The 22,619-nt window shown below is 43.3% G+C and overlaps 1 protein-coding gene across 5 annotated transcripts in view; it reads left to right on the top strand.

The window, feature by feature from the left end:
• Positions 1-22,619, top strand: part of PASD1 (PAS domain containing repressor 1) — a 102,317-nt gene that overhangs the window by 53,328 nt on the left and 26,370 nt on the right. For 4 of the 5 annotated variants that reach the window (XM_048318882.1, XM_048318881.1, XM_048318884.1 and 1 more), the window contains exons 2-5: positions 18,009-18,100; positions 19,437-19,493; positions 20,825-20,979; positions 21,718-21,809. In XM_048318882.1, coding sequence (XP_048174839.1) covers positions 19,462-19,493; positions 20,825-20,979; positions 21,718-21,809 — 279 coding nt within the window. In that variant the 5' untranslated portion in view covers positions 18,009-18,100; positions 19,437-19,461. The remainder of the gene's footprint in view (positions 1-18,008; positions 18,101-19,436; positions 19,494-20,824; positions 20,980-21,717; positions 21,810-22,619) is intronic. The other variant, XM_048318883.1, reaches the window with a different exon arrangement.

Raw genomic sequence — 22,619 nt, 5'->3', positions numbered from 1 at the left:
CACAATTGCCTGCAGATTTTTCTGGCATGCTCTCTGGTTCAACCTGTTCATCAGATTTTGGGCCAGAGACATTTTTCCTTCAGACTGTGTTGCCAGTAACCATATTATACTTCATGGTGTATTTTCTGGGATCTGGATTTTCTGTTGCTGGTGTTAATGAACTCTGTGTGGCTCCAAGGACTTGCAGTACTGGCAGTGATCTTCACCTCCCCTTTGCTGTGTCACAGCACGGTTTAATCTTGCATGCTTCTGATATGTATCATAAGTTTATTGTATGACATGAGGATGTGTTCTCGGGCTTCTGGTGCTCCTTGGCAGGTTGAAGAGATGTTGTTAAGCAGCTATTAACAGCATTGTTTTCAAAGACTGGAGTGATGGTGTTGGTGTTCCCTTTTAACCTGATATTCCTAAAATAAATTGGAAACCTGGACTTAGTATCAGCTCTGCTCTGTTGCTGATCAGAGCAAATTTCTCCAAATCACGCAGGATAAAATCTAGAAGAAAGAAGTGACTGCTGACCATTAGTGATGAATTAGTAACTTTAGAAACACAGTTGGTTACTGGAAAGTTGAGTGTATGATGTCCGTCTTATTACAAGAAAGAGAGAAGGGAATAAATAAAAAAAAGACAGAAATTAAGCAGGCAAGGAGGAAGGAAAACAGCTCAACTTAGCCTGCAGCAGAGATCACCTACCTGCCAGTTTGCTTGTAAAGGGAAATTGAAATACTGAAAAACAGCAGCACCAATGAGGGTAACACTGAAATGGTAGAAGAGGAAGTATGTTAACCAAACTCCATGGAGCTGTTGAAATGCATTGAATCATCTGACTGACTTGTATTCTTATGCAAACACAATTGTACAATTGATTAATTTGTCGACATGCCTTTAGTGCATAACGCTATGGTAACCAAGAGGCTGCTAAACATTGCCGCGGGAACACTGCAAAACATCTTTCCTTGGGAGAGAGGGAGGGAGGCAGAGCGAGACCTTGGAGCTCTGGCCTTGGAGGACTGATGCACGCCACAAACACGCACACAAACGCACACACCTGAGCAGTTGGAATTGGGCTCCTGTTGCAGGCGGTGGAAGGTGAGCATCGGGCGGTTTGCTGGCCATGCACATGTTCTGGGTGTGATCAAAGAGATGACCTTGGATGACAACTGCCTTCAACGCTTTTGCTACCTGATCTTGGCACAGCTGATGGACTGGGGACAGCTATACCACCCTCCTGCTGGATCCCTGTCACCTGGTGTCCTGAGCAGGCAGGGGCAGCAAAGGATTTGGTCTTCCCTGCACCACTGTCCCACTGCATGGAGGGCTCTGCCACCCTGCACATCACCTTCCATCAGCTTCTGGGATCTCAGTCCTTCAGGACTGCTCTGCAGGGGCCTGTTGTGTGAAATAGAAACATAAAACTTTTCAGAGTTTTACACCCAGTTCCCAGGTCTTGGCTGGCTGCTGTGTGGTACCTGCACTTGTACCTGCACTTGTTACCTGCACTGTTCTCTGTGCCCTGGCTCTGGGCAGAGGCTTCAGCCTCCCTGTACCCAGCAGCAGTGTCACAGCTCAGCAGACACCTGTGCTGAGCCTCTTGTCTCTCCCCGTGATTATGGATTATTCTGAGTTGGAAGGAACCCACAAGGATCATTGAGGTGTCCCCCCTCACCTATAAGTAAATGTGAGGTGCTTTGTTGAGTGTCAGCTATAGACAGATTAATTAATTGATTGACTAATAGATAAATGCAGAGATATTTGTAGGTGTGTTTATTCTTGTTTACAAACTGCCCAAGCCTAGGCAAGATTGTCGAGTATGTAGCAATGGCAGGAATCATATCCATAAAAATGCTGATCTTCTCTCTTGCTTCATCTGTTCAGCCCACAAACACACGCATACACACATGCTTAAAAGAAATTAATAAGGTTTGTTGGTTTTCTTCTGGGCTCAGCCTACTTTAATCTTGGTTTAATGCACAGCACCGTGCAACACATTGCTTCCGGACAATAAAGTTTTGATCATAAACAACACACTCAATAAACCATTTTTTGGGGTAATTAATGAGCAACAGATGAGCTGATAAGAGCTCCCGTTGCCGATAGGTATTTTGCATAGACATGGCAGCATTATAGGAAGATTTTCAAGCCAGTACAGAGGCTTTATCTGAAGGGGATGAGATAAACCCCTGGCCCTGATAAAGACAAAGGTCGAACTTCCACCAGCTTCTTTGTGGGGACCTCTCCCAAAGTATCAGCTGAGGAGAAAAATGGATGTCCCTGGGAGTCAGTCCTTGAGTTTAGGCTGTTCAAAGCTCTGCTGCACAAACTGCAAATAGGTGTTTATGCATAGAGGAGGATGCTGTGTGTTTGGTCCGCTGGTGGCTTGTCACAGCAAAGGCAGCAATTAGGGAGGCTCTAATAGCTGGGGAGGGTTACACCCCTTGCTGAGGAAGTTTGACCATAAACCTGTTTGTCCTGTCTCTGAGTGCAGTGTACACTGGCTTGATTTACAGTAACTTAAAAATATTCACTCTGATCAAACTGCTTCCAATCAAATTTTATTAAGTGATGTGTTAAGTGTGTGTGTTAAGTGAGTCACATGAGGCAAAAAGGTGGGACTTGGGTTGACTCCACTACTGATGTGTATATTAAAGATGAGTATTAACAGTTTGCCTTTTCTCTTAAATAGAATAATTCTAATGGCTTCCTTTTGAGGCAGGCTTTCCATGGCAAGGGCACAGCAGGAAGTATTAATAAAACAAACTCTTTGTGCAAATCTTAACACCTACGTTTTCTGTTTAATTTCGCTTATGCAGAGGGCTGAGCCTTCTCATTAGTGGAGACAATGTGTCAACACAGGAAAAGTGAGTTACTGTATTTTCTTTCCGTCATAAACTCTGGGGTTAACCTCCCACACGGCAGCAGTGATGTGGAGCTGTGTAATTGCAGGGAGAGCTTACGCTGGCCCTTGAGTGCCAGTCCTGGGACAGACAATTCTTATTGCTCATTCTGCTGCAGCATGGACTTCTGAGAAAGCACCTTCTCACCTGAGGCATCTTCACATCTCATGGGACTTGGCCTTTCAACGGCAAGACCTCCTGGTATCTGTGTCTCACTGGGACTGGAGCTGAAGTCCATTATTTGGGGAAGTTTGTACAACTCAGGGAGCCTTGCTGAGAATTATGTTACATGGGAAAATTGACTGCAATTCTGTTTCGACTCTCTGGAAATCATTCAGAGTGTGTAAGGAGAGGCTCCCAGAAAAAGGTTGTTAGAAGGAAAGTGTATATGATTCTGCAATAGTCCTGGTATATTGTCTGGAAAGGGCAAAGATCCATTGCCTAAAATGGGAGAAGAATAAAAAATAGTGTACTAAAATTGTCACTAAACCATTTGTAAACCTGAAATGAGGCTGAGTCAGAACTTTGTCTTATCTAGGGCACATGTTTTGAATCTGGAGCTGAATTCCTTATATTGGATATATTCATAGTTTAAAAGGCAAGGAGTGTTAGAATGGAGTCTGGAGTGTTAGAATGATTAGTTTGTCAGTAGTAGGCTGTTGTCAGTAGAGCAGAATTTCTGTTTTCACTTGAGGGATAAAAAAAAAGACTAATGCAGACAAGAACAACTTCTGTATTTTGATTTTTTTTGAAGGAAAGCATGTGAATATTAATAAATGATCCAGCTGGGATAGCATCTTTCTTAAAAATTGTCCTTAGAGATAGTGTATTATATTAACAAACATGAATTTAGTTGTACAGTAAGTAAAATTTTATAAATATAAATCATCAACTTATTTCAAAAGTTGCTGTGCTGAGGAAACTGTTCTGGGATTTTCCAATATAGTCTCGTTTGAATTGTTTGAATAAGAAGATATATTGGTGAATAAATCAGATAATGAGCTGCTTTACATAGAAGGCATAATGCCTATTTATGATGTATAGAAGTCCTAAGAGAGATGAATTTCCAGTTTAATCTTCTTTGGATTGTGTTTGAAATCTACTTTTATGCAGCATTTCTGACTGTTTCAGAGATTACTCTTCAGACACTTACATAGACTTCATTTCTATTTGAATTACGGCTCTACAAGGTTGTTTGCAGGCAAATGTGCATTAACTTCACTTGTTTTTCAGTCCCTTGACCTTGTAGTAAAAGCCAAAAGTTTTCTTCTGATCTAGTTGCTCTTTTCAGAACTTAGGAAGCCCAGTTTTCAACCTTACCAGAAGGAGCAGTAATAGAGACCAACTCTTTTTTTATTGGAATCTTTGGCACAATGTGGCAGCTGACCTGAGAGGGATGAAGATTTCTCCCTTGCTCTTGCAGAGATAAAGAGTATATTAAGATAAATACTTCTTTTTCCTACTTTTTTTGGTAAGTTCTTTTGACAAATTTCCTGTGGAAAAGAGGATTGTCAGATGAATAGGTTAGCTAAACATTAGATTTCTCTCTCTAATAGTGCATTGTCATTGACTCTTTACCCATGAAACAGCTTTTATTTGAGGAAAAATGTGTAATTTATTTTTGTCTTTCCTGACATGAGCATCATGGTTTATGAGGGTATCATGTCAATCAGCTTTATTAGCAGCTCGTTTTTCTCACAACCTTGCAACGCTTGCAGCAGCTTCCATCAAAGGGCCCCAATGGGGAAACACTGGTGAAAGGATGACATGCAACCCTGGAGTGTGGTGGAGCAGGATTGCTGCTCTGCATAAAGAGAGCCAGCATCTGGGAGATATTAAAAACTTTTGATAGGGATAGGAAGATAATTCTCAAGATAATTCTGTGTCAAGCTCTACTGTAGCTTCTGTCTCCTACCGGGCTTCCCAAGCCCTGGGTCACAAGGTTAGAGAAAACTGTGGGCTGATTGTGTCATCCTTCACCGGCAGATGAAGCAGAGCTTCCCCATTGCATTCAACCACCACCAGACCCAGAGAGGCTGTCGTCACCCTCCCATTAAGGATGATGGTTTCTAAAACATTAACATTCATGTCAGGTCTGGATAGGGATCAGCAGAGGCTTAAATCATTGTCAGGAACAGATGTGAGATACCTAATCAGTTATTTCCTAAGGAAAATGAGTTTGATTGCATGAATAGTTGTAAATATTTCATTCAGCAGTTCAGCTACTACAGCAATGGTAAACAAGCCTCTGAGGCTGAAGAGAAGCATTTTGAGGCACTGTACTTGATTTCTTATTCATTTTAACGTCAGTGTAGAATAAAGAAGTTTAGGTACTTTGGATTACATTTTGTGACAGCACTGATCATAACCAGGGGCTCACTTTGAAGACAGCCAAAGAGAATCATTGAAAGGTTTGGGTTGGAAGGGACCTTAAAGATCATCAAATTCCTACCCCTCTGCCATGGGCAGGGACACCTTCCACCAGACCAGGTTGCTCAGGGCTGCACCCAACCTGGCCTCAGACACTTCCAGGGATGGGCATCCACAGCTTCTTTGGGCAACCTGTGCCAGGGCCTCACCACCCTCAAAGTGAAGGATTCCCTCCTAACATCTAATCTAAATCTAATCTCTTTTAGTTTAAAAACATTCCCCCTTGTCCTATAACTATCTGATTATGTAAAAAGTCACTCTCCCTCTTTTTTATAAGCTCCCTTTAGTCTTTGAATGCCACAATGAGGTCTCCCCAGAGCCATCTCTTCTCCAGGCTGGACAACCCCAGCTCTCCCAGCCTGTCTCCATAGCAGAGCTGCTCCAGCCCTCATCATTTTTGCGGCCCTTCTCTGGACTTCCTGGAGCAGGTCCACATCTTTCTTGTGCTGAGGACCCCAGAGCTGAATGCAGAACTCCAGGTGGGGTTTCATGAGGGCAGAGTAGAGGGGGAGAATCACAGTCCTTTACATCCCTAACCCTGATAAACATGGCCAGCTCAGTCCTGGTTTACAGTGTGCAGCGCTTGTCCTCAGGATGAGCACAAAGCTGGAGATTCTGCCACTGGGAGATGTTCATGGCACCAGAGTAAATTCTGGCTTTGAGAGGAACATGACAGCCTGAGCACCCATCCTCTGCCTTGGCTTTGCACTGCCCAGTTGGTGCCAAGCTGTGGTGGTGAGCACAGCTCGTGTGTGCTGGCTGAGCCAGGATAAGGTGCTCTGTGCCCCTTCGGGCAGTGGCTCTCATATCTCTGCTGGCTCTTTGAAGTACTCGCTCTACGTAAGCAATAGTTAAGGACACAGCTTTAATGTCTTGTTTGTTTTGCACTTCTCACTTGTTAAAAACAAAACCGAAATAAATTGGAAGAAACTTTGGCATTAAATCAGGGTGGGTGCAATACCAATTTTGAAGTAGATAAGAGTTTCACCACTGATCTCTTGCAGAAAGGCTGATGAGAGGAAGGAAAGGAAGGAGGAAGTTAGCTTTTCTCTCTGCCTAATTGAATGTTTTCTCTGTTTGAGTTTCGGTTAAACTACTGTGTAGTTTGCTTGTGATTTTTAGCAGATGTGCACGTAAGCAGTGCACTAAGGAAGGAGGCTGGGAGTACAGATGATGTTTGCCTCTCAAACAGTGTGGAATTCTGAGGAAACTGGGACTGCCAGCTAAAGGTCATGGGCATTTTTAACTTCTGCTGCTGGGCTCATGCTCCTGCGTAGATGTTTGTCAGGAATCTCGCTGGCCTTGGTGGTATTACACAGTCAGATTATCACAGAAATAAGATCCATGTGGTTTTTATGCATGTACATTACAGTGTGATTCCTTTCTTCAGCTGATTTTAATGCGTATTTTCTCAGCCAGCCTAATTTTGTTCTGTTGAAGACAGTAACAGACATTGTTAGTATATGGTTATACAGTTTAAAGTACTTTTGTCATTAAAGCCCTAGGTAAAAAACTCATGTTTACCCTAATTTTGGAAAACACAAATCTGTTTTCACCCAAGAATTGCACAGATAGTTAAAAATAGAGACATGTGCCAATGGATCTGGCTAAATGAAGGGCCAAGCTCTAAATGCTCTTTTCACTCTGTCCCAGGTGAAATATGTTCTCACACTGCAGCCTTTTCAGCTCTCTTACTTGAAAACCAGGGACCAGAGGTGTCAAAGGTTCAGATCCACCATCTTTGTCACATCCATACAGCCAGGATTGCTGAGCAGGATGGCAGTGTTCACTGCTACTGCCATTGACTTGCTTAAGTAGAGGAGAATTATCCTTTGAGAGAGAGGGACCCATGTATTTCATTTAATGGTCGTACTGGAGTCATGATTTTGAACTGATACTAGGAGGATTCTTAGTACTGGACTATTGAAGATGTGGAATAAATTATATTTTAAAATATTCAGTGTGCTTGCACAATGGTAATATCCCATAGGCAGAATTTAGGTGTCCAGGAAAACACATATGTCCTTAATATCAAGGATGCCCATCCTTGAGGAACATGACCAGTTCTCTGTCCTGCAGCCTCCCTCTGCCCTGAGGAGGGGATTTCCATGAGAAATCCCCCTGTCCATCCTGCAGGGGGGACGAGGGACCCTGCACCCTGCAGCACTGGTCAGAGCAGCTGAAGAGGCCAGAGCCTCTTTGAGGGCATGGCAGCAGAAATGTTGCTGTTTGATCCGTTCCCTTTCCCCTGACCTCTGTGTTTAATCAAATCTTTTTTACATTAATTTTATCTGGGAGGGACACATCTTTTCTGGTCTTCAATAGTTAAAAAAAAAACCCTCCAAGAAAATCCCCAAAGTGAATTGGACATTCAGCCGTGCTGAGTCATACTTTGTTATTATGGCTGATTATCCAGTCAGCCATGCAAATAAACTGCAAGGGGAAAAAAAAGATGTGTGTGAATAGCTTATCTACGACAGAATGAGGCCTTGGGTCTTTGTGCATAGTATGTGTAACAATAATGACCTAGTATGAAAGTGTTCCAATGACTGACATATTTGCAGTCTAAAAAAGATAAGAAAGTAATGACAGAGAGATCTGTGGATGTTTATCTTCTCTTTTCTTCTTCCTGAAGGAAAGTTTTACTTTCTCATTACATTTCTAGTGCATATTCATGGTACCATGCAAGATGACGAATATGATTGCAGTTAATTGTTTAAATATTCCTTTATTCCCAAAGCTTTCAAAACAAATAACCATCTTTTGAGGAGCTAGTTGAGAAGTGATGTGGGCAAGATAATGCAAAAGAGAATATTGGATGTGAAGTTAAAAGTGCCTCAGAAAAGAGAAGGAGAACTGTGTGGGGGTGTTTTAAAAAAAGGTGTAAAAACCCCAGTTATATTATTACCAATACCAGTTATATTATTAGCAATACCAGCATAAGCAGCAACAATTCTTCTTGAAAAAAACTTGTAAACTTCAATAGTACAAATCCATCCTTGGTGTACCAGAGAAGGAATTACAGTTGGGTCAACATCTTTTCTGTTGCATAAGTCTTCTAGTGTTACTTAATGCAAATACTACAAATGAGTACGACTTTGTCCAAAATACACTTGCTGACTATATTTATCATCTGTCTTCTTCATAGTAAACAAGAATAGACATCTGTGGAGAAGGTCTGGTAGCCACAGAAAATATTTTGCATCACAGTCTCTAAGTGGTGCCATTATGAGCTATTCTCAGCTCAAAGAGCCGTTCTTTAGGGCAGCTGGAACACAAATGTATATTTGGTGTTTGGGCCCCTTTGCCACTGTGTTATATATTTGTAATGCAGGGAGTAAAACACTGGATGGAAAAGTGCCACTTCAAGACACCTGTGAGTGATTTTGGAAATTGTGAGTAATGAAGTGGGTTTTCTCACAATAATGCTCAAGTCTAGCCCTTAATCATGCACTTGAAACAAGTGGGCCCAGACCTTATGAAAGGTGTTTACTTACTCAGCTTTAAGGCACAGGCCAAGAAATAACTTGATCGGATTAGCCGAGTTTGAATAGGAACAGCAGCAAATAGAATCAAATGAGTGTGAACGATGCTGCTGTGCTCTCTATTAGAAAAATATCTGCCAGCTGCCATTGCAGAGAATAATCCTGCAAGATGCTGACACCTCCAGTTTGCATTGCCTGAGGGAACTGGACCAGGGCACTTCAGGCGTGCAGCTCCCATTACTCACCTTAGCCGAACAATGTTTTTTCTCTGAAATCCTACTTTTCCCTGTTATATAAAGGCTGCCTCTTTTCCACCTCCTCCTTCTTGAAAGGCCCTTGACACTTACAGGGACTGAGTGCATTGCTGGTTATTCTCAGCTGCAAGATTACAGAGATGGCAGCGGTCAGGTCAGTGGGGCATGAACACGGCTCAGCTGGAGAGCAGATGTGAGCAGATCATTTAAGGAAAGCAGCTGAAATTCTGGGAGCCAAATGAGGATAACACAAATTTTGAAATCTAAGTGCTTTGTTTAAATTCCTTTTGACTTAGGTGCACATTATAGCTGGAATGCTCCAGAATTAAACACACCAAGAGGGTAAGGAAGTTTCTTATGCTTGAACTTGAATGCATGAAGCCAAAGATGTAAAATGAGGTCAGTTAGCTCAGCTGCAGTGAATCCTTTGATATTCATTTAATGGATAAGTAGATAAAACTCTGAGCTTGGAGGGAAGACTTTGAATTTTAACTACTAAGCTCTTTATAATTTTCTCACAGGTCTTTTACATAAACTGGACATTGGGAAGCTTTTCTTTAATGAGAGGGTAGTCAGACACTGGAACAGGCTCCTAGAGAGGTGGTCAATTTCCCAAGCTTGATAGCATTTAGGAGGCATTTGGACAATGCCCATAATACCACACTTTAACTTTTGGTCAGGCCTGAAGTGATCAGGCAGATGGACTAGCTGATCATTGTAGGTCCCTTCCAACTGAAATACTCTGTTGTATTCTGCTGAGCAGTTAACTGTACAGACAGGTAGTGCTGTTCCACTTCTGCTGCAATACCAGTCTCCTCAACTTGTTCCCTCATTTCTTCTGCCTCCGAACCAGAGTGAGAGGTGGTCTGGCTCTGGGAGGTCCATTGTTTTTGCAGTGTTTGGTTTGAGATACTGGTTGAGATGGAAAAGTTGAACTCTGGACAAGGAACTGGATCCTTCTCTGGTATAGGGAGCCTTTCAGTCTGGTTCAGACCTATCTCTAATCCCTTTGTTGTAGTATTTCCTTTTATTGAATAGCTTCCTTATGTATTGAGTTCCAGAAATTCCAGGTTGGTGATACACATGGGAAACAGATTATAACAGAGAACAGATTTAATTACTCAGGTCTAGAATTACTGAGGCAGGACATTTTTTCTTCATGTTGTTTGAAAAGGGAGAAGAATCTTCCGTTTTTTATTTATAGGAAGAAGTTTGAGATCAAATGACTCTGAGCTGCCCTTTCATTGGTCATTCAGTGATCACTTGAGGAAAAAATAGTGCACTGGGTTTTTCCCTCCCCTCCTTAATTTGGAAATCAGGTCTTACCAGTGCTGTGTGTTTAAGGGAGTTCTAAGACTATAGTCTTAGATGCTTCAGGAAGCTTATTTTAGGAGGGAGGACTTGACTGAATGCCAGTAGACAGAGCTAATCATCAGGACATCTGGATTCACTTCTTAACTCTGCTGCATGACCTTGGGTCAATGATTTAGGTTGAGCTTTTCCAAAATGTTCAATATTTGTAGGTGCTTATGCTGGATTTCAGCATTACTGAAAATTAGGCTGTAACTGCATTCACTGTTTCAAATTCAGCTTCCCACAACTGGGACATTTGTAAAAAGGAGACAAGTAAAATGTGTACCCGTTTCCTCATTTGTACAACAAGGATGGATAACTGTGTTTGTAGAGTGTGCTGAGACTTCCTGATGTAAAAGCACTAGACAGGAGAAAGGATGGCAGCAAGATGCTTGCAAAGTGTCAGAAAAGTAGACATTGTTCAGTAGAAATCAAAGGATGCTGAGCAAGGGCCAGACTTCCAAGAGTTCACCAGCCAAAGGGCTCCCCAGGCTGCATAGAGGACCAAGCAGATCTAAGGAAGTGCAGAAATGACAGGGCCAAAGGTTGCTGGCTGTCTGCAGACTGTCTGTGCAGCATCCTGCCCATCCAGCTGCCTTCCCACCTGTTCCCAACAGCAGCAGAGGAGCAGCTGAATTGCCCTTTCTTGGAAGGGGGATCCAGAGACACAGGACTGATCACAGTCAGGGTGATGCAGGTGTAGCAAGCTGTGTGCTTGTAACAGACTCTGATTTGTGTCACACACAGCCAGTCTGAGCATGCCAGAGAGGGGCAGACCTGTTGTGCAGGTGTGGAGCAGCTCTGCTAAATGTCTGCTCAGGTAGTGGAAGAGTCCTGAGAGTATTTCCTGAAGTGGGCTGGGGAGCTGCTCGACTCTTCCTGCTTTCACAGGTGGTGAGTACATCACTTCCACGGCTGCATCCTGGCTCCAGGGTCGACTGTGGCTGCTCTCAGGCTTTAAAGTGAGTTGAAGCACATTTATAGAGCAATGCCCAGGGAATAATGCTTGTAGACAGAAGATGTTCACGTTTGAAAGAAAATCCTCCAGTCCACAAATAGCTCCTACCATCTGCTGGTCCTGCAAACTGGGAGTAGATGCACCATGAAGCCAAGTCATATGCAGTGGTTTTGCCCCACTGGAGCAGAGCACTTCTGCAGTGTGGTCCTGGAACCACCTAGAACCCACTCCTGACCCAGTTGAAAGCCCCTGCTTTTACTGTACAAGGCAAGCAGCCCCTCAGGCCTCACATTTATTTTTGCAATATCGCTTCAACCTCCAGCACAAGCAAACACAAAGCACAAGTGCTCATCTTATCTGTACCGTCCTCAAGCATCTGAAATGCATTTTATATATAAGATGGAGAAAGGCAAAGAAGAAACAAAGCAAAAAATGTATTGTTTGAGGAAAAAAAGAGAACAGCTAAGGACATGAACGCTACTATTGCCTCTTCCAATGAACTGGTAGTTGCTGGGGGTATTCTCTTACTCAGAAAAGTAGAGGAGAAGGTACTTAGTCTGATTAGATCACTGATTTTCTTTGCTGTCTAATGATTACATTTATTCTGTGCACAGGGAGAGTTCAAGGCATAAAAGTAGGCAGTTTACTGACACACAGACTTTATGTAGCTCTCTGCTTAGGATGAGTTTGACCTGTAGTAAATAGAGGAGAAGAGGAATTACAAGAGGGATTTCAGGGTGATGCATCCAAACAGGCAGCTTTGACATGTTTGTCCTTGTACCTACCTTGTTGCCAAAACAAAATCCAAAACCGAGAAAGGACCCGATGACCTCATTCAATGCCACCAATGCAGTTGCTGCGAGCTGTGTCCTCTTGGTGGGAGTAATGCACAGCACCTCCCAGGGAGTCTGGTGCTCCCTGCTCCTGCTGGCGAGCCCTGAAAGTGGAGCAGGAGGGGTCAGGGTGCCCAGCACCAGCTTTGCAGGCAGTTCTGCAGAAGATAACTGCCGACAGAGAAAAGTGCTGGTTTCTTTTAAAAATGTCCTTTGCTGGTTGGCTCTGGTAATGGTAAAACTCTTCTGAATGAAACCCTGCAATGAGCCAGAATTTCAACACCAGGTTTATGATCAGAAGGTGTTCCGATTTTTTAAGCTGGATAATCAATAGCTTTGGGAGGGATTTTTTTAGCCTGTTAAGTAACTGTTTTCATTGCTGAAATTTATTGGGTTGACCTTCCCACACCCCCTACTCCTTTGTGATTTGCCAGAGAAGTGAATATGATAGGAAGGGGCCTGAGGCAGGAGTGAGGGAGCTCTGCTCACCTCCCTTCCCATGTACTCAGCAGCAATGGTTACTTAACTCCCAACATCAGGAGGTGAGCGCTGCAGGAGTCATCCTGAATGTCACCACTGCTTTCCTGGGTAGAAATTGCTCTTGGTATTTTTTTGCAAATTGCTCTGAAGTAAAATGTGTTTATGCACTCACCCCCACACACATGCATTTTCATCATTTGGATCAGCCAGAAAAAGAAACAGAGCTTTAAGAGCTGGAAGTTTTGGAGAACATTCTGTTCAAAAGACTTTTGTCCATTCACTTTCACTATTCCTGCCTTCTCTTTAGCTCTATGTACCTTTTTTGGAAGTAGTTCCATGAAAACACAATCTCAACTGCTGCTGAAGGGATTAACTGTGAACAGCTACCTTTGCTCTCATCCTACATGAGGAAAAGCCATGTTATTATTTGAGGATTATTTGGCTCTTTGTCTGAGTCAGGTATGGTAAAGAATTGTTTATAGGTTGGACATCATCATTTCATACTACAACATATATTTATTTACCTTTCCTGTAGTAACTGAATGGCTATAAATGAACACAGGTATTCACCCAAGACTGCAGAAGAAGTATTATTTGCATATGCATTCTCATCCTACCCTGTTTGTGCCAAAAGTACAGTTTTGTATTTCTTAGGGTTGTGAATCAGCATTCTGCTGTTTGCCATGGTTTGGGAATTTTAAGGGGCCATTAGACAAATTGGTAGAATTAATTAGATGCATGCTCTTCTTGTTACAGAAACCCCAGAGACATTTTGAATAATATTCTACAGTGTTGTATCTTTATCCTGCAAGGTTCAGCAATTTGCTAGAACAGAACAAACTTGGCTGGCTATTTTCTCCAGGATCTGACAAAAATCCTAGAGAACAAAATGTTCCAGTAATCATCTTTTCTTTTCAAGTATCTGTTAGTTTTTAATCCTTTTCCGCCTTTCTTTTTTCAGAAGCACCGTATACTGGTTAAAAAAAAAAGAAAAAACACCAAAAAACCCCAACACACTACCATTGTTCCTGCCTGTATCTTTCATGTCGCTTCTGTGCTGAATCACAGTGTTCCATTACAGCCCTTTTTATGGTGTAATTGTTTTGTATAATCCATTTTCTTTGGACACCTCTTAGCTTCTGTCTGAAGCTGTTACTGCTATAATGAACATAGTCATAAATCTGTCACAGGTAACAAGCTAAATTTAGAGCTCAATAAACCAGGGGAGAGTATGCTGTACATAAGTAAGTTCATTGAGATGCAACAGTTACAATAGTGGCACAGAAAGTCCATTTCTGGCAGGTTAACAAAGGGAAAACACAGAACATTTGGTTCCCTCAGCCACTGACCACCATCACCCATGTTCTAGCAAACAAAGATGCTGTGTGAAAATATAGGTACCTATATATAGTACCTGCAAAGAGTTCCAGGGTGTGCTGTGCTGGACCACGTCCCTCAGCCACCCCACACTGTGGATGTAGGGTGGTGTTTCTGTAAAGCTTGGAGCTGCACAGCTTTACCACTGACCTGAGGGAGATCCCAGTTCCTCCAAAGAGGGTCTGAAACTGGGATTGGGAGCTGTCAGGCAGGACAGGACCCAGTGCTCCTGTAGCTGGACCAAGGTGTCATGGGAGCCAAAACCCATCAGATCCCCACCAGCATGATTCCTAAGGCAGTCTGTCCCTAAAGAGAATCTGTCAGTCATGTGTGCCTCAGACCTGGGCCAGCCAAGTTCCCACAGTGAAATGGCTGGGTGATTGTTAAAACTGAGGTCATTGTACATTTTTTTCTCTTTTGAGAAAAGGAAAGTGAAGAACATGGAGAATAAAAAGCAACGGAAAGATGAAGGCAGGTAATATAAGAAACAGCAAGATGGGGGGAAACCGTGTTCAAAAGAGATCCAATTCTCTGAATTGTGATCCAGTGGATGTTAAGCAAGGGGGGATAAGTGAGGGAAGGGCAGGAAAGAGTGAAGAACAACAGAAGGCAAGGCATGGCAAGGAAAGGAGAGGGTGAAATAACAGGCAGAAAAAATTAAGCAGATCCAGTAACACAGATATGCAACTCCTTTGCTACACCTGGTTTAGTCTTTGCATTTCTGCATGGTGGCTTCACGCTGAGCTGTGACACAGCAGTGGTGAGGCTGTGCCCTGGGGGTGCTCTGGCGGGTGGGAATGCCACAACCCTGCCGAGCTGCTGCTCTTGGCCCGCTCACTGTGGCACTGGGGCAAACATTTGTGTGACGGGAAGATGGCTGGGAGCACAAGGTGGGTGGCACAGCACCAGTGGCAGGGCCGGGACTGCAGGGCTGCTGGGCATCAGCAGAAGTGCTGATCCTTCCTGTGCTGAGCATCCATAGGGATTCAGCCACACTCTTTGGTCTTTCGAATGCCGTTTACATAAGTGTCTTACAGCTGAATCAGTAGCACTTTACTGAAGAGGTTAAATTCTGCCTTTCAAAAATGAAATCAGCTGGTTTGCTGCCAGCCACAGTCGTGCCCTCCTGTTGCCTCAAGAATAATGAAACACTGGCATACTGACATATAAATCATATTGCTAGAGAATGCATTATCTCTCTTATTTGTGATTGCATTGTGCCACAAAGTGCTGCATCTTGTAATTGAGGGCTCTCTGATGAATTCATTGCATGCAAAGTATGTGGAAATTATTAGCACAGCACATTTCCATAATTAAAATGTTTCCTACAGTATAGATTTGAAGACTCCCTAACTGCTGTATGTTACTTTAATGCAAAATTCTAGGAAAATTTAAATACAAGCTGAACAAAGTTTTTATGCATAGAGAATGTTTTTCATTAGACCAGTTGTTATAGCTGGGAAAAGCAATCAAACCATCTGGGTTCAGGGACACTTTTAGGTGATGGATGAAAGCTTTATTCATTGCTGATCAAAGAAATGGGCAGCATCTCACATAGAAATATCTTTGCCTTGCCATCAGTGACATAACCAAATAATTAAAATTTAACCTATAATAAAATGTTCATAGGAGCTGTTGGTTTCAGGGCACGGGTCTGACTGTTCCATTAAGAATGATCCCAAGGTAGTGTCAATGTTTTGATGGTTTGTGTGGTAAACATTTTCTTTAGTCACAGGTTTGCAGTTTTAGATAGCTCCTGAAGTCAGATAGTTCTGCAAAACAGAAAATCAAAAAAAATTCCCTCTGCCAGTCTCTCTTCAGTAAAAAATGTGCCAAAATATAGCAGATAGCATGGAATAATGCTTTAACTATTAGTTGTTGTCTGCAAAGTCCATTTGTCTTGTTAAGGCTGTCATTTGGCTAGATTACCCTTTCTGTAACCCTGGAAACAACTTCAAATACTGTGATATTTGAAAAGTCTAAAATATAACATGCCCTTAAAACACTCTGAGTGGTTTCTGAGGCTCCCTGTACAAAGGAAGAAAAAAATAATTTCCCTTTACAGAGGGCATTAAGCAGTGATGGATGTGCATTGCTTTGTGAGAAAGCTGATCCTCACCTGTTGTAGGTGGGATGAGAAATGAGACCAAGTCTCCTCTTTACTTGCCCACAGAGTTCAGGAATCCCTCTCTCAAAGTGTTACAGAAGGGGATTTTCAGGAGGCAATAAATAAATTTTGATCCCTCTGGTTAATACAGTTAAGGTCAAAGAGATTCTATCTGGGGCTATTTAAAATGCTCTTAAGCTGCAGACATACTGCTGTCAGTAGTGCTAAGTGCCTTATCTGGCTGAGGAGTGTATACAACCCTTATGAAACTATTCTTAAGTATTCTGGTTACTATATTTAACTATGTCTCATAACAAGACAAAAAGCACTTAGCTAAATGTAGGCCTGAAGTGCTTAAGCCGGTTAAGATTATTTTGTCCTTAGGTGTCTTCTACTAAGACTTTTTCTAGCTCACCATCCTGCTGCATCATGCAAAAAGCTGCTCTGTGTGGTTGGGCCTGTGAATTCTTTTATGGCCATTTATTCTGTGAGCTCCTCGAAGGCTGGTGTTGGCTGAGGGCATTGCTCATATTCATTAGGAAGCCCCATCCTTCTGCTTCTGGCAGCTCACATCAGCTGTACTGCAGCAGAGTGATAGCTCCTCCTGGAGACTGGAGAATCCAAGCTTCGTTTCCCAGTTTAGACTCAGTGAGCATTAGCTGGGTTGTTGACTCTCTTGGTGACCAAACAGCTTCCCTCAACTTGCTGCTTTTCCAGCTGGCTGGGAGGCCAACCATGCTAATGAGGCAGAAAACCCACCAGGCTTCCTGGGTGCTTTCAGTTGTCAGACAACCTGCGGACAAAGTTTCCATAAAATACAATTTCTATAAAACAATGCTTTGCACTCCAAGCTCAGGAAGAATCCTTTTCTTTAGCTGAATTTTTGCATGCTTAAGTCCTCATACAAAGAACGTTCCCTGAAAAATTGTGATAGATCTTCCTGTGTATCCACAAGCACTTCTTATAATTTAATCCATTGCTTTAAAACTAATTTTCTTTATACCTAAGTATCTCTGAACTCATCCCAAGTCACCAAGACTTCTGTAGGGGTCATTCTTCTAGAGAAGAAACAACTGTGTGATTTTGATAGAACAGCACTGAGGGATGAGCAGCAGTGATAAGTGCCTCAGCTCAACAGGTGGGTGACAAATAAGGTCACACACTCCTTTTGAACCAGGATAAAAACATGTCACTTGGCCAGGGTACAACTGCTGTGAGAACAGAGACAGAGCAGATCCACTGAGTTTAAGTTTGCTATGCAGGTGTTGTTTCCAGTTGCAGCGTCACTGAGGGTGTCAGGAGTTACATGACATTTTCCCTAGATTTTGTGTGTCCCATCAGTTGCAAATCTTAAGGGGAGGCCTTAAGTCCATCCACAGGTGGGTGGTTGTGGCTTGTGCTGATTTTTGCTGATCATGTTTGTCTTGAAGGAGATTTTGGTTGCAAGATGTGATAGATGAGGTACAGGTCCTACTTTTGGTTTCACAGCACACCAGGTAAACTGTCATACTTTGGAAGAACTCCAGTTGACCCTCGGTGGCTCCAAGCCAGTAGGGCCATTCCGCCACCCTGCTAGGTCACATGGCTTTTTGGACATGAGAGGTCACACTGGCCTTCCCAGGCTGCTTCTGTGGCAGTGGGTGGTGCCCACAGAGCCAGGAGCCCAAGAACTTGGTCCAGCTCCCATTGCTGGAGGCTTTGCTGAGCTTTCATCAGTCACATTTAGGCATGTTTCTAATTCGTGGTGGTAGACTTTTCTCAGCTTGAAGTGGTTGCTGCTGTCTAGGCTAAGTCTTGCCTGCAACTGTGTTTTAACTGGACTTGCTTTTCCTTCCAGGATTAATTTTTCTCCATCTCTATTTACATGGTGATAAGAAGTGCTAATCCCACTCTGTCAGTCTGGACTGATGAATCTGAGGAATAGAACAGGTAATTTCTAATTTGGCTTGTAGCTTTTGGTGACTCAGGCAGTGAGAACCACTCCCTCTTTATGCAGTGCATTAATAACAAAAGAATTCATACAGTTTCTTCTGCCCAGGTCATATGCAGGGAGGGAGATCCTTGCCCTGGAGCAGGGAAGAAAGGATAAAATTTTGTAGCTGTTGCTGTGAGCAGCATCTTCAACTTCCTGACAGTTGTGGGTGGTTCTATTTTGCATTACTTTCATAGCTACCAAGTTGTTTGAGCTTGGAGTAGTCTCAAAACAGAGAAAATCTTTTGGATGTACCTATTGAAAAATGCCCCCTGAGTTCTGGGCAGCATGAGAGGGTTTTGCAGGGAAAGTGCTCACTGGAGATGGGGGGCAGATTGGTGCTGATGGTGGAGACAGGTGCAGTTTCCTCTTTGGAGGTGTCTGAAGGGGTGCAATCCAGCAGAGCTGACCTGGGCAATGTGGCGTGGAGTGACAGCAGCTGCCTCACCTGCACCTCCCTCACTGTCTGTCCCTCAAACTCAGCCCATCTGAGTCACAGAAAGCAAGTCACCTTACCCTTGTGTTGAATTTTCCATCCTTTAATGGGGCTCGGGAGTAGTGTGTCCTTACCGGGAGTTGTTGCCAACTGTTCTCCTTCCCTGGTTAGTGCCAGGTGAGGATGTTTTAAATTGAAGCCTTGGGTGTGAATCCCAGGACACAGCTCGGATGATGTGGGAGAACTCCACCAGTGCAAGCAGCAGTCATTGGCTGCAGGGTGCTTTGGATGAACCTGTCTATCATACCATCTCTTAGATACCCTGATAATATCCTGCTGTTGCCTAATACTAATCCTTTAGGGGATTAGCACAGTTTCTTTCTTTCTCCTATGTCCTTCCACTGGAAAAGAAATCCCAGATGTGTTTCAAGCAGTGCAGTGCTTGAAATCAACCAGCTGTGGTGCTGCCTGGTGCAGACACCAGGTCAGATCTCTCTCTTTTTTGCTCTCCCATTTGCCAGGAAGATGCTGATTCCTGTGCAGAGATGGGTGCTTCAGCAGGATTCCCTATCCTGGCTCAGGGGGCAATGCCAAAGGCAGGCTGAGGGGCTGCAGGCTTTCAGATCTTTCCCTGTTGTTGTAGCTGGATGTTTGGGCATGTAGCAGTGGTCTCACTTCTCATGCCTCAGTAGCTGACTGAACAGACAAGGAAGGACATACCAAGAGTGGAATTTGGGAAGGGGAAGATTGAAACATCCAGGAGGTCTTTAAGTACAAACCACTATGCTCCATGTTTGGATATTCTTAGCAAGATCAGGGAATGTGTCTCAGTAAGTACTTCTGTCTTTTCCTTGCAGAGCCCTGTGTTGTGTAAACGAACTGATGGATGAAGATGAGAAGGACAGGGCAAAGAGGTATGACAGGATGCACTCCTGGAAGAGAATTGTAAATGCTGTGTTGTCCAGTGCTTGACAAAGAACTTGACCCCACTGATGTCAGAGGCAAAGCTCCCACACAGTTTACAGGCTGTGTATAGCTGACCACATGCAGCATAATTTAAGTCACCATTTTTGGGTTTCTCACAGAGTTTGGCCACCCCTACAATGGGTTGTCTGGCTGAGTGGTCGTTAAATTACATTGCTGTGCCCTCAGGATCTCGTGCTATCCCATGACTATTTAGTATCTTGAAGCAGGATTCCTGACCTGTGATTTTATTGGCATCAAGCAGTACTGCCTGCCTGGGGTAGAGTTCCTGCTTTAGCACAGGTCTGAGTTAGTCTCCTGTCAGAGAAGCACTTGGCTCAGTTCTATTTAGTCATTGCACACGAGTGCCAAAACAGAGATGGCTGTGAACGTGAATGCTGGATCTGGAACATCCAAATGCCAACCTGAATATGAATGGAAATGCTTTCTGCATACCACCCTCAGTCTAGGTCACAGGAAGTTGTGTCATCATGAATACACTTGAAAAGCAAATTAATTACTACTGGAAGAGGTCGTATGAAAAGAGTGTTATCTCAGATATAAGCATTGGGAAGAACACTTTGTAAGAAACTGGATGGATTTGCTTTCTCCTTTATTGTTTTTAATGGAGGGGAAAACCCTAATAAAACATTCTTAATTTGTGTCAATGTGAAGTGAAAACTAGTCTGCAGTTCTGCAGCCAGACTCTTAACATTCCCAGTTTCATACCATAGCAGTAGATTTTCAAGACCACATACAAGATTTTATTCTGCAGTTCAGTTGACTCTGCAGTTTGTCTCTTGATAAGCTCCTTTTGCAAGTTCAGATCAGAGAAATCCTTCACATTTTGACATTCATATCTGTGTGTACTAACTGCAGAACAAAAGTTGATAAAATTAAGTGAGCAAAACATGAACATACATGAACATACTTTTCTCTTAGTGGAGGAATTTCTCCCATAACACCTTCACTATCACTGCCTTTGAAACAGTGGGAACTGCTGCCAAAATGTATGTAAGGATATGGCCTTTTCCAAATGAACCCAGACATACTTGTAACCTCCAGGTGTTCCTTGTGGCTGGTGAGTTCAGTCTTGCTACAAGGCTCTAAGCACCAGCAAAATCCTTGTGTGCAAGCCCAATTTTAAACAAATTAACATTCCCAGCAGAGTTTAAATTCTTGTATTTAAAGTGTTTTGCTGGGGCAGGGTAGTTTACCTCACCCTGGCTTGAGCTGTAGGTCCTTCATTCTGCTTAGTGGCGTTTATGTTTCTGTCACTCAGGGCATCACGCAACAAATCTGAGAAGAAGAGGAGAGACCAGTTCAATGTCCTCATTAAAGAGCTTTGCACGATGCTGCAGGGCCACGGCCACCCTCTCAAGATGGACAAGTCTACAATACTGCAGAGGACCATCGACTTCCTACAGAAACAGAAAGGTACTGGAGGGTGCTGGCTCTGCATCTGCCCAGCAGCCAGTTTCCACTCAGAAAATGAGAACTGTCTTTCCCAAGCATCTCAGACATCCACAGAGGACATGAGCCTAAGTGAGAGGCAGGATAAGACCCAGCAGGTGGCCTCAGGAAATGGGCTAGAGCTGACTACATTGCTGACCAGTTAAACATAGCTTTGGAAAGATGCTGTATGCTTTTTACTGTGAAGACATCATTTCCCTTACTGGCCTCTCCATCCCCTGGCCTGCATTGTGCACTCTCAAACAGAACATGAGGAGGGCAAAACTGAGGAACAGCACCCATTACAGAAGTCAGGAGAGGATTCTATGCCATCTTCCCAGGTCTCTTGGATTAGGAGATGACTGTCAGCCTGTCCTGCTCCCTGGGCATGCACAAGAGCCTTTCTGAAACAGCCTGAGATTTGCAGACACCCTTTGCTCACAGGGATGCTCTACTACACTAAAATTAGCCCATTGACCTTAACTTTTTAATGTTATTTTCAGGCCACCTAAAATGTCTCGATTTCCATTTCTTGATTTCTGATGCATTTGTATCATGATGGCATGGAAAATGACTGTTGCACGCAAGAAGACTTTGTGTGAAGAATGATCTGAGGACGATTCCTCTAAAAGCCTCTTTAAAGAAATCTAGTGTTACTTGAAAATGAAAAAAAAAATGCAAGTAGCATGAGTCATGTTGCTTTTTTGATATTTTCTCTTTAAGAAATCACAGCACAGACAGAAGCCTGTGAGATTAGACAAGACTGGAAGCCTTCATTTCTTAGCAACGAGGAGTTCACCCAGTTGATGTTAGAGGTAAGAAGAAATGAAATATATTAGGGAGAAATAATCAGTTCAGTGGAGTAGTTCAGGGATATACAGTTCCTTTTCCCCTGTAGGTCCCAATGTTAATGATTTCTACTCTGATGGCACATGCAATACAAACCTGACAGAGACCAATGTTGTACTAAATGCTTTGCAGACACAGAATTGAAAATGTGATTGCTTCTCCTTAAAGATAAATGGCTTTTCCTTTAGGAATGAAGACTGATTTGGCCTGGTAAGAGAGGAAAAAGAGAATTTCCTTTCTCAGAAGAGCTGCTAGAGCTGGCAGTTTTAAGAAAAACTTGAAAGGACCTGAAAAAAGAGAGCAGCTCTCTTCCTCCCACATCCCATTAGCCAGGCAGCATCGCCTGTGCTGCCTCTGCAGCTGCTGGCTGTGTGCTGCTGTCCTCGTGATGGGAGTGCTGCCTCTTTTGCTTGAATTGCCTTTAAGTACATTCAGGAAAACAGCTCTGATACTCCCACCTCTAAAATGCTTTGCTGATCTAGAAACACCCCCCAGGCCTATGTTTCTCCCCTCTTAAGGATGTGGCTCTGGGTTTGTGCTGCATGCTCCTCTCGCAGGGACATCTCCTACCCTGCGTGGGCAGCTGCTGCTCTTTGCCCCACCAAAATAAGGGTGTATGCTGGGCTGAGCTGGGAGGTGCTGCTGTGTCTTAGTTATTCCTTTTCATCAGGATGTCATGACTCACCTCTCTGGAAAAGTCTGTTCATTCTTTCTGGGAATCTCTCTCACCGAACAAGCTAGCTTGTTCCAGCTGAATCAAAACAAATTCCCCCCGA

This window comes from Corvus hawaiiensis, chromosome 14 (assembly GCF_020740725.1).
Source record: "Corvus hawaiiensis isolate bCorHaw1 chromosome 14, bCorHaw1.pri.cur, whole genome shotgun sequence".
In the NCBI taxonomy this organism is placed as follows: domain Eukaryota; kingdom Metazoa; phylum Chordata; class Aves; order Passeriformes; family Corvidae; genus Corvus; species Corvus hawaiiensis.
This window is presented reverse-complemented; position numbering and strand designations above follow the sequence as displayed.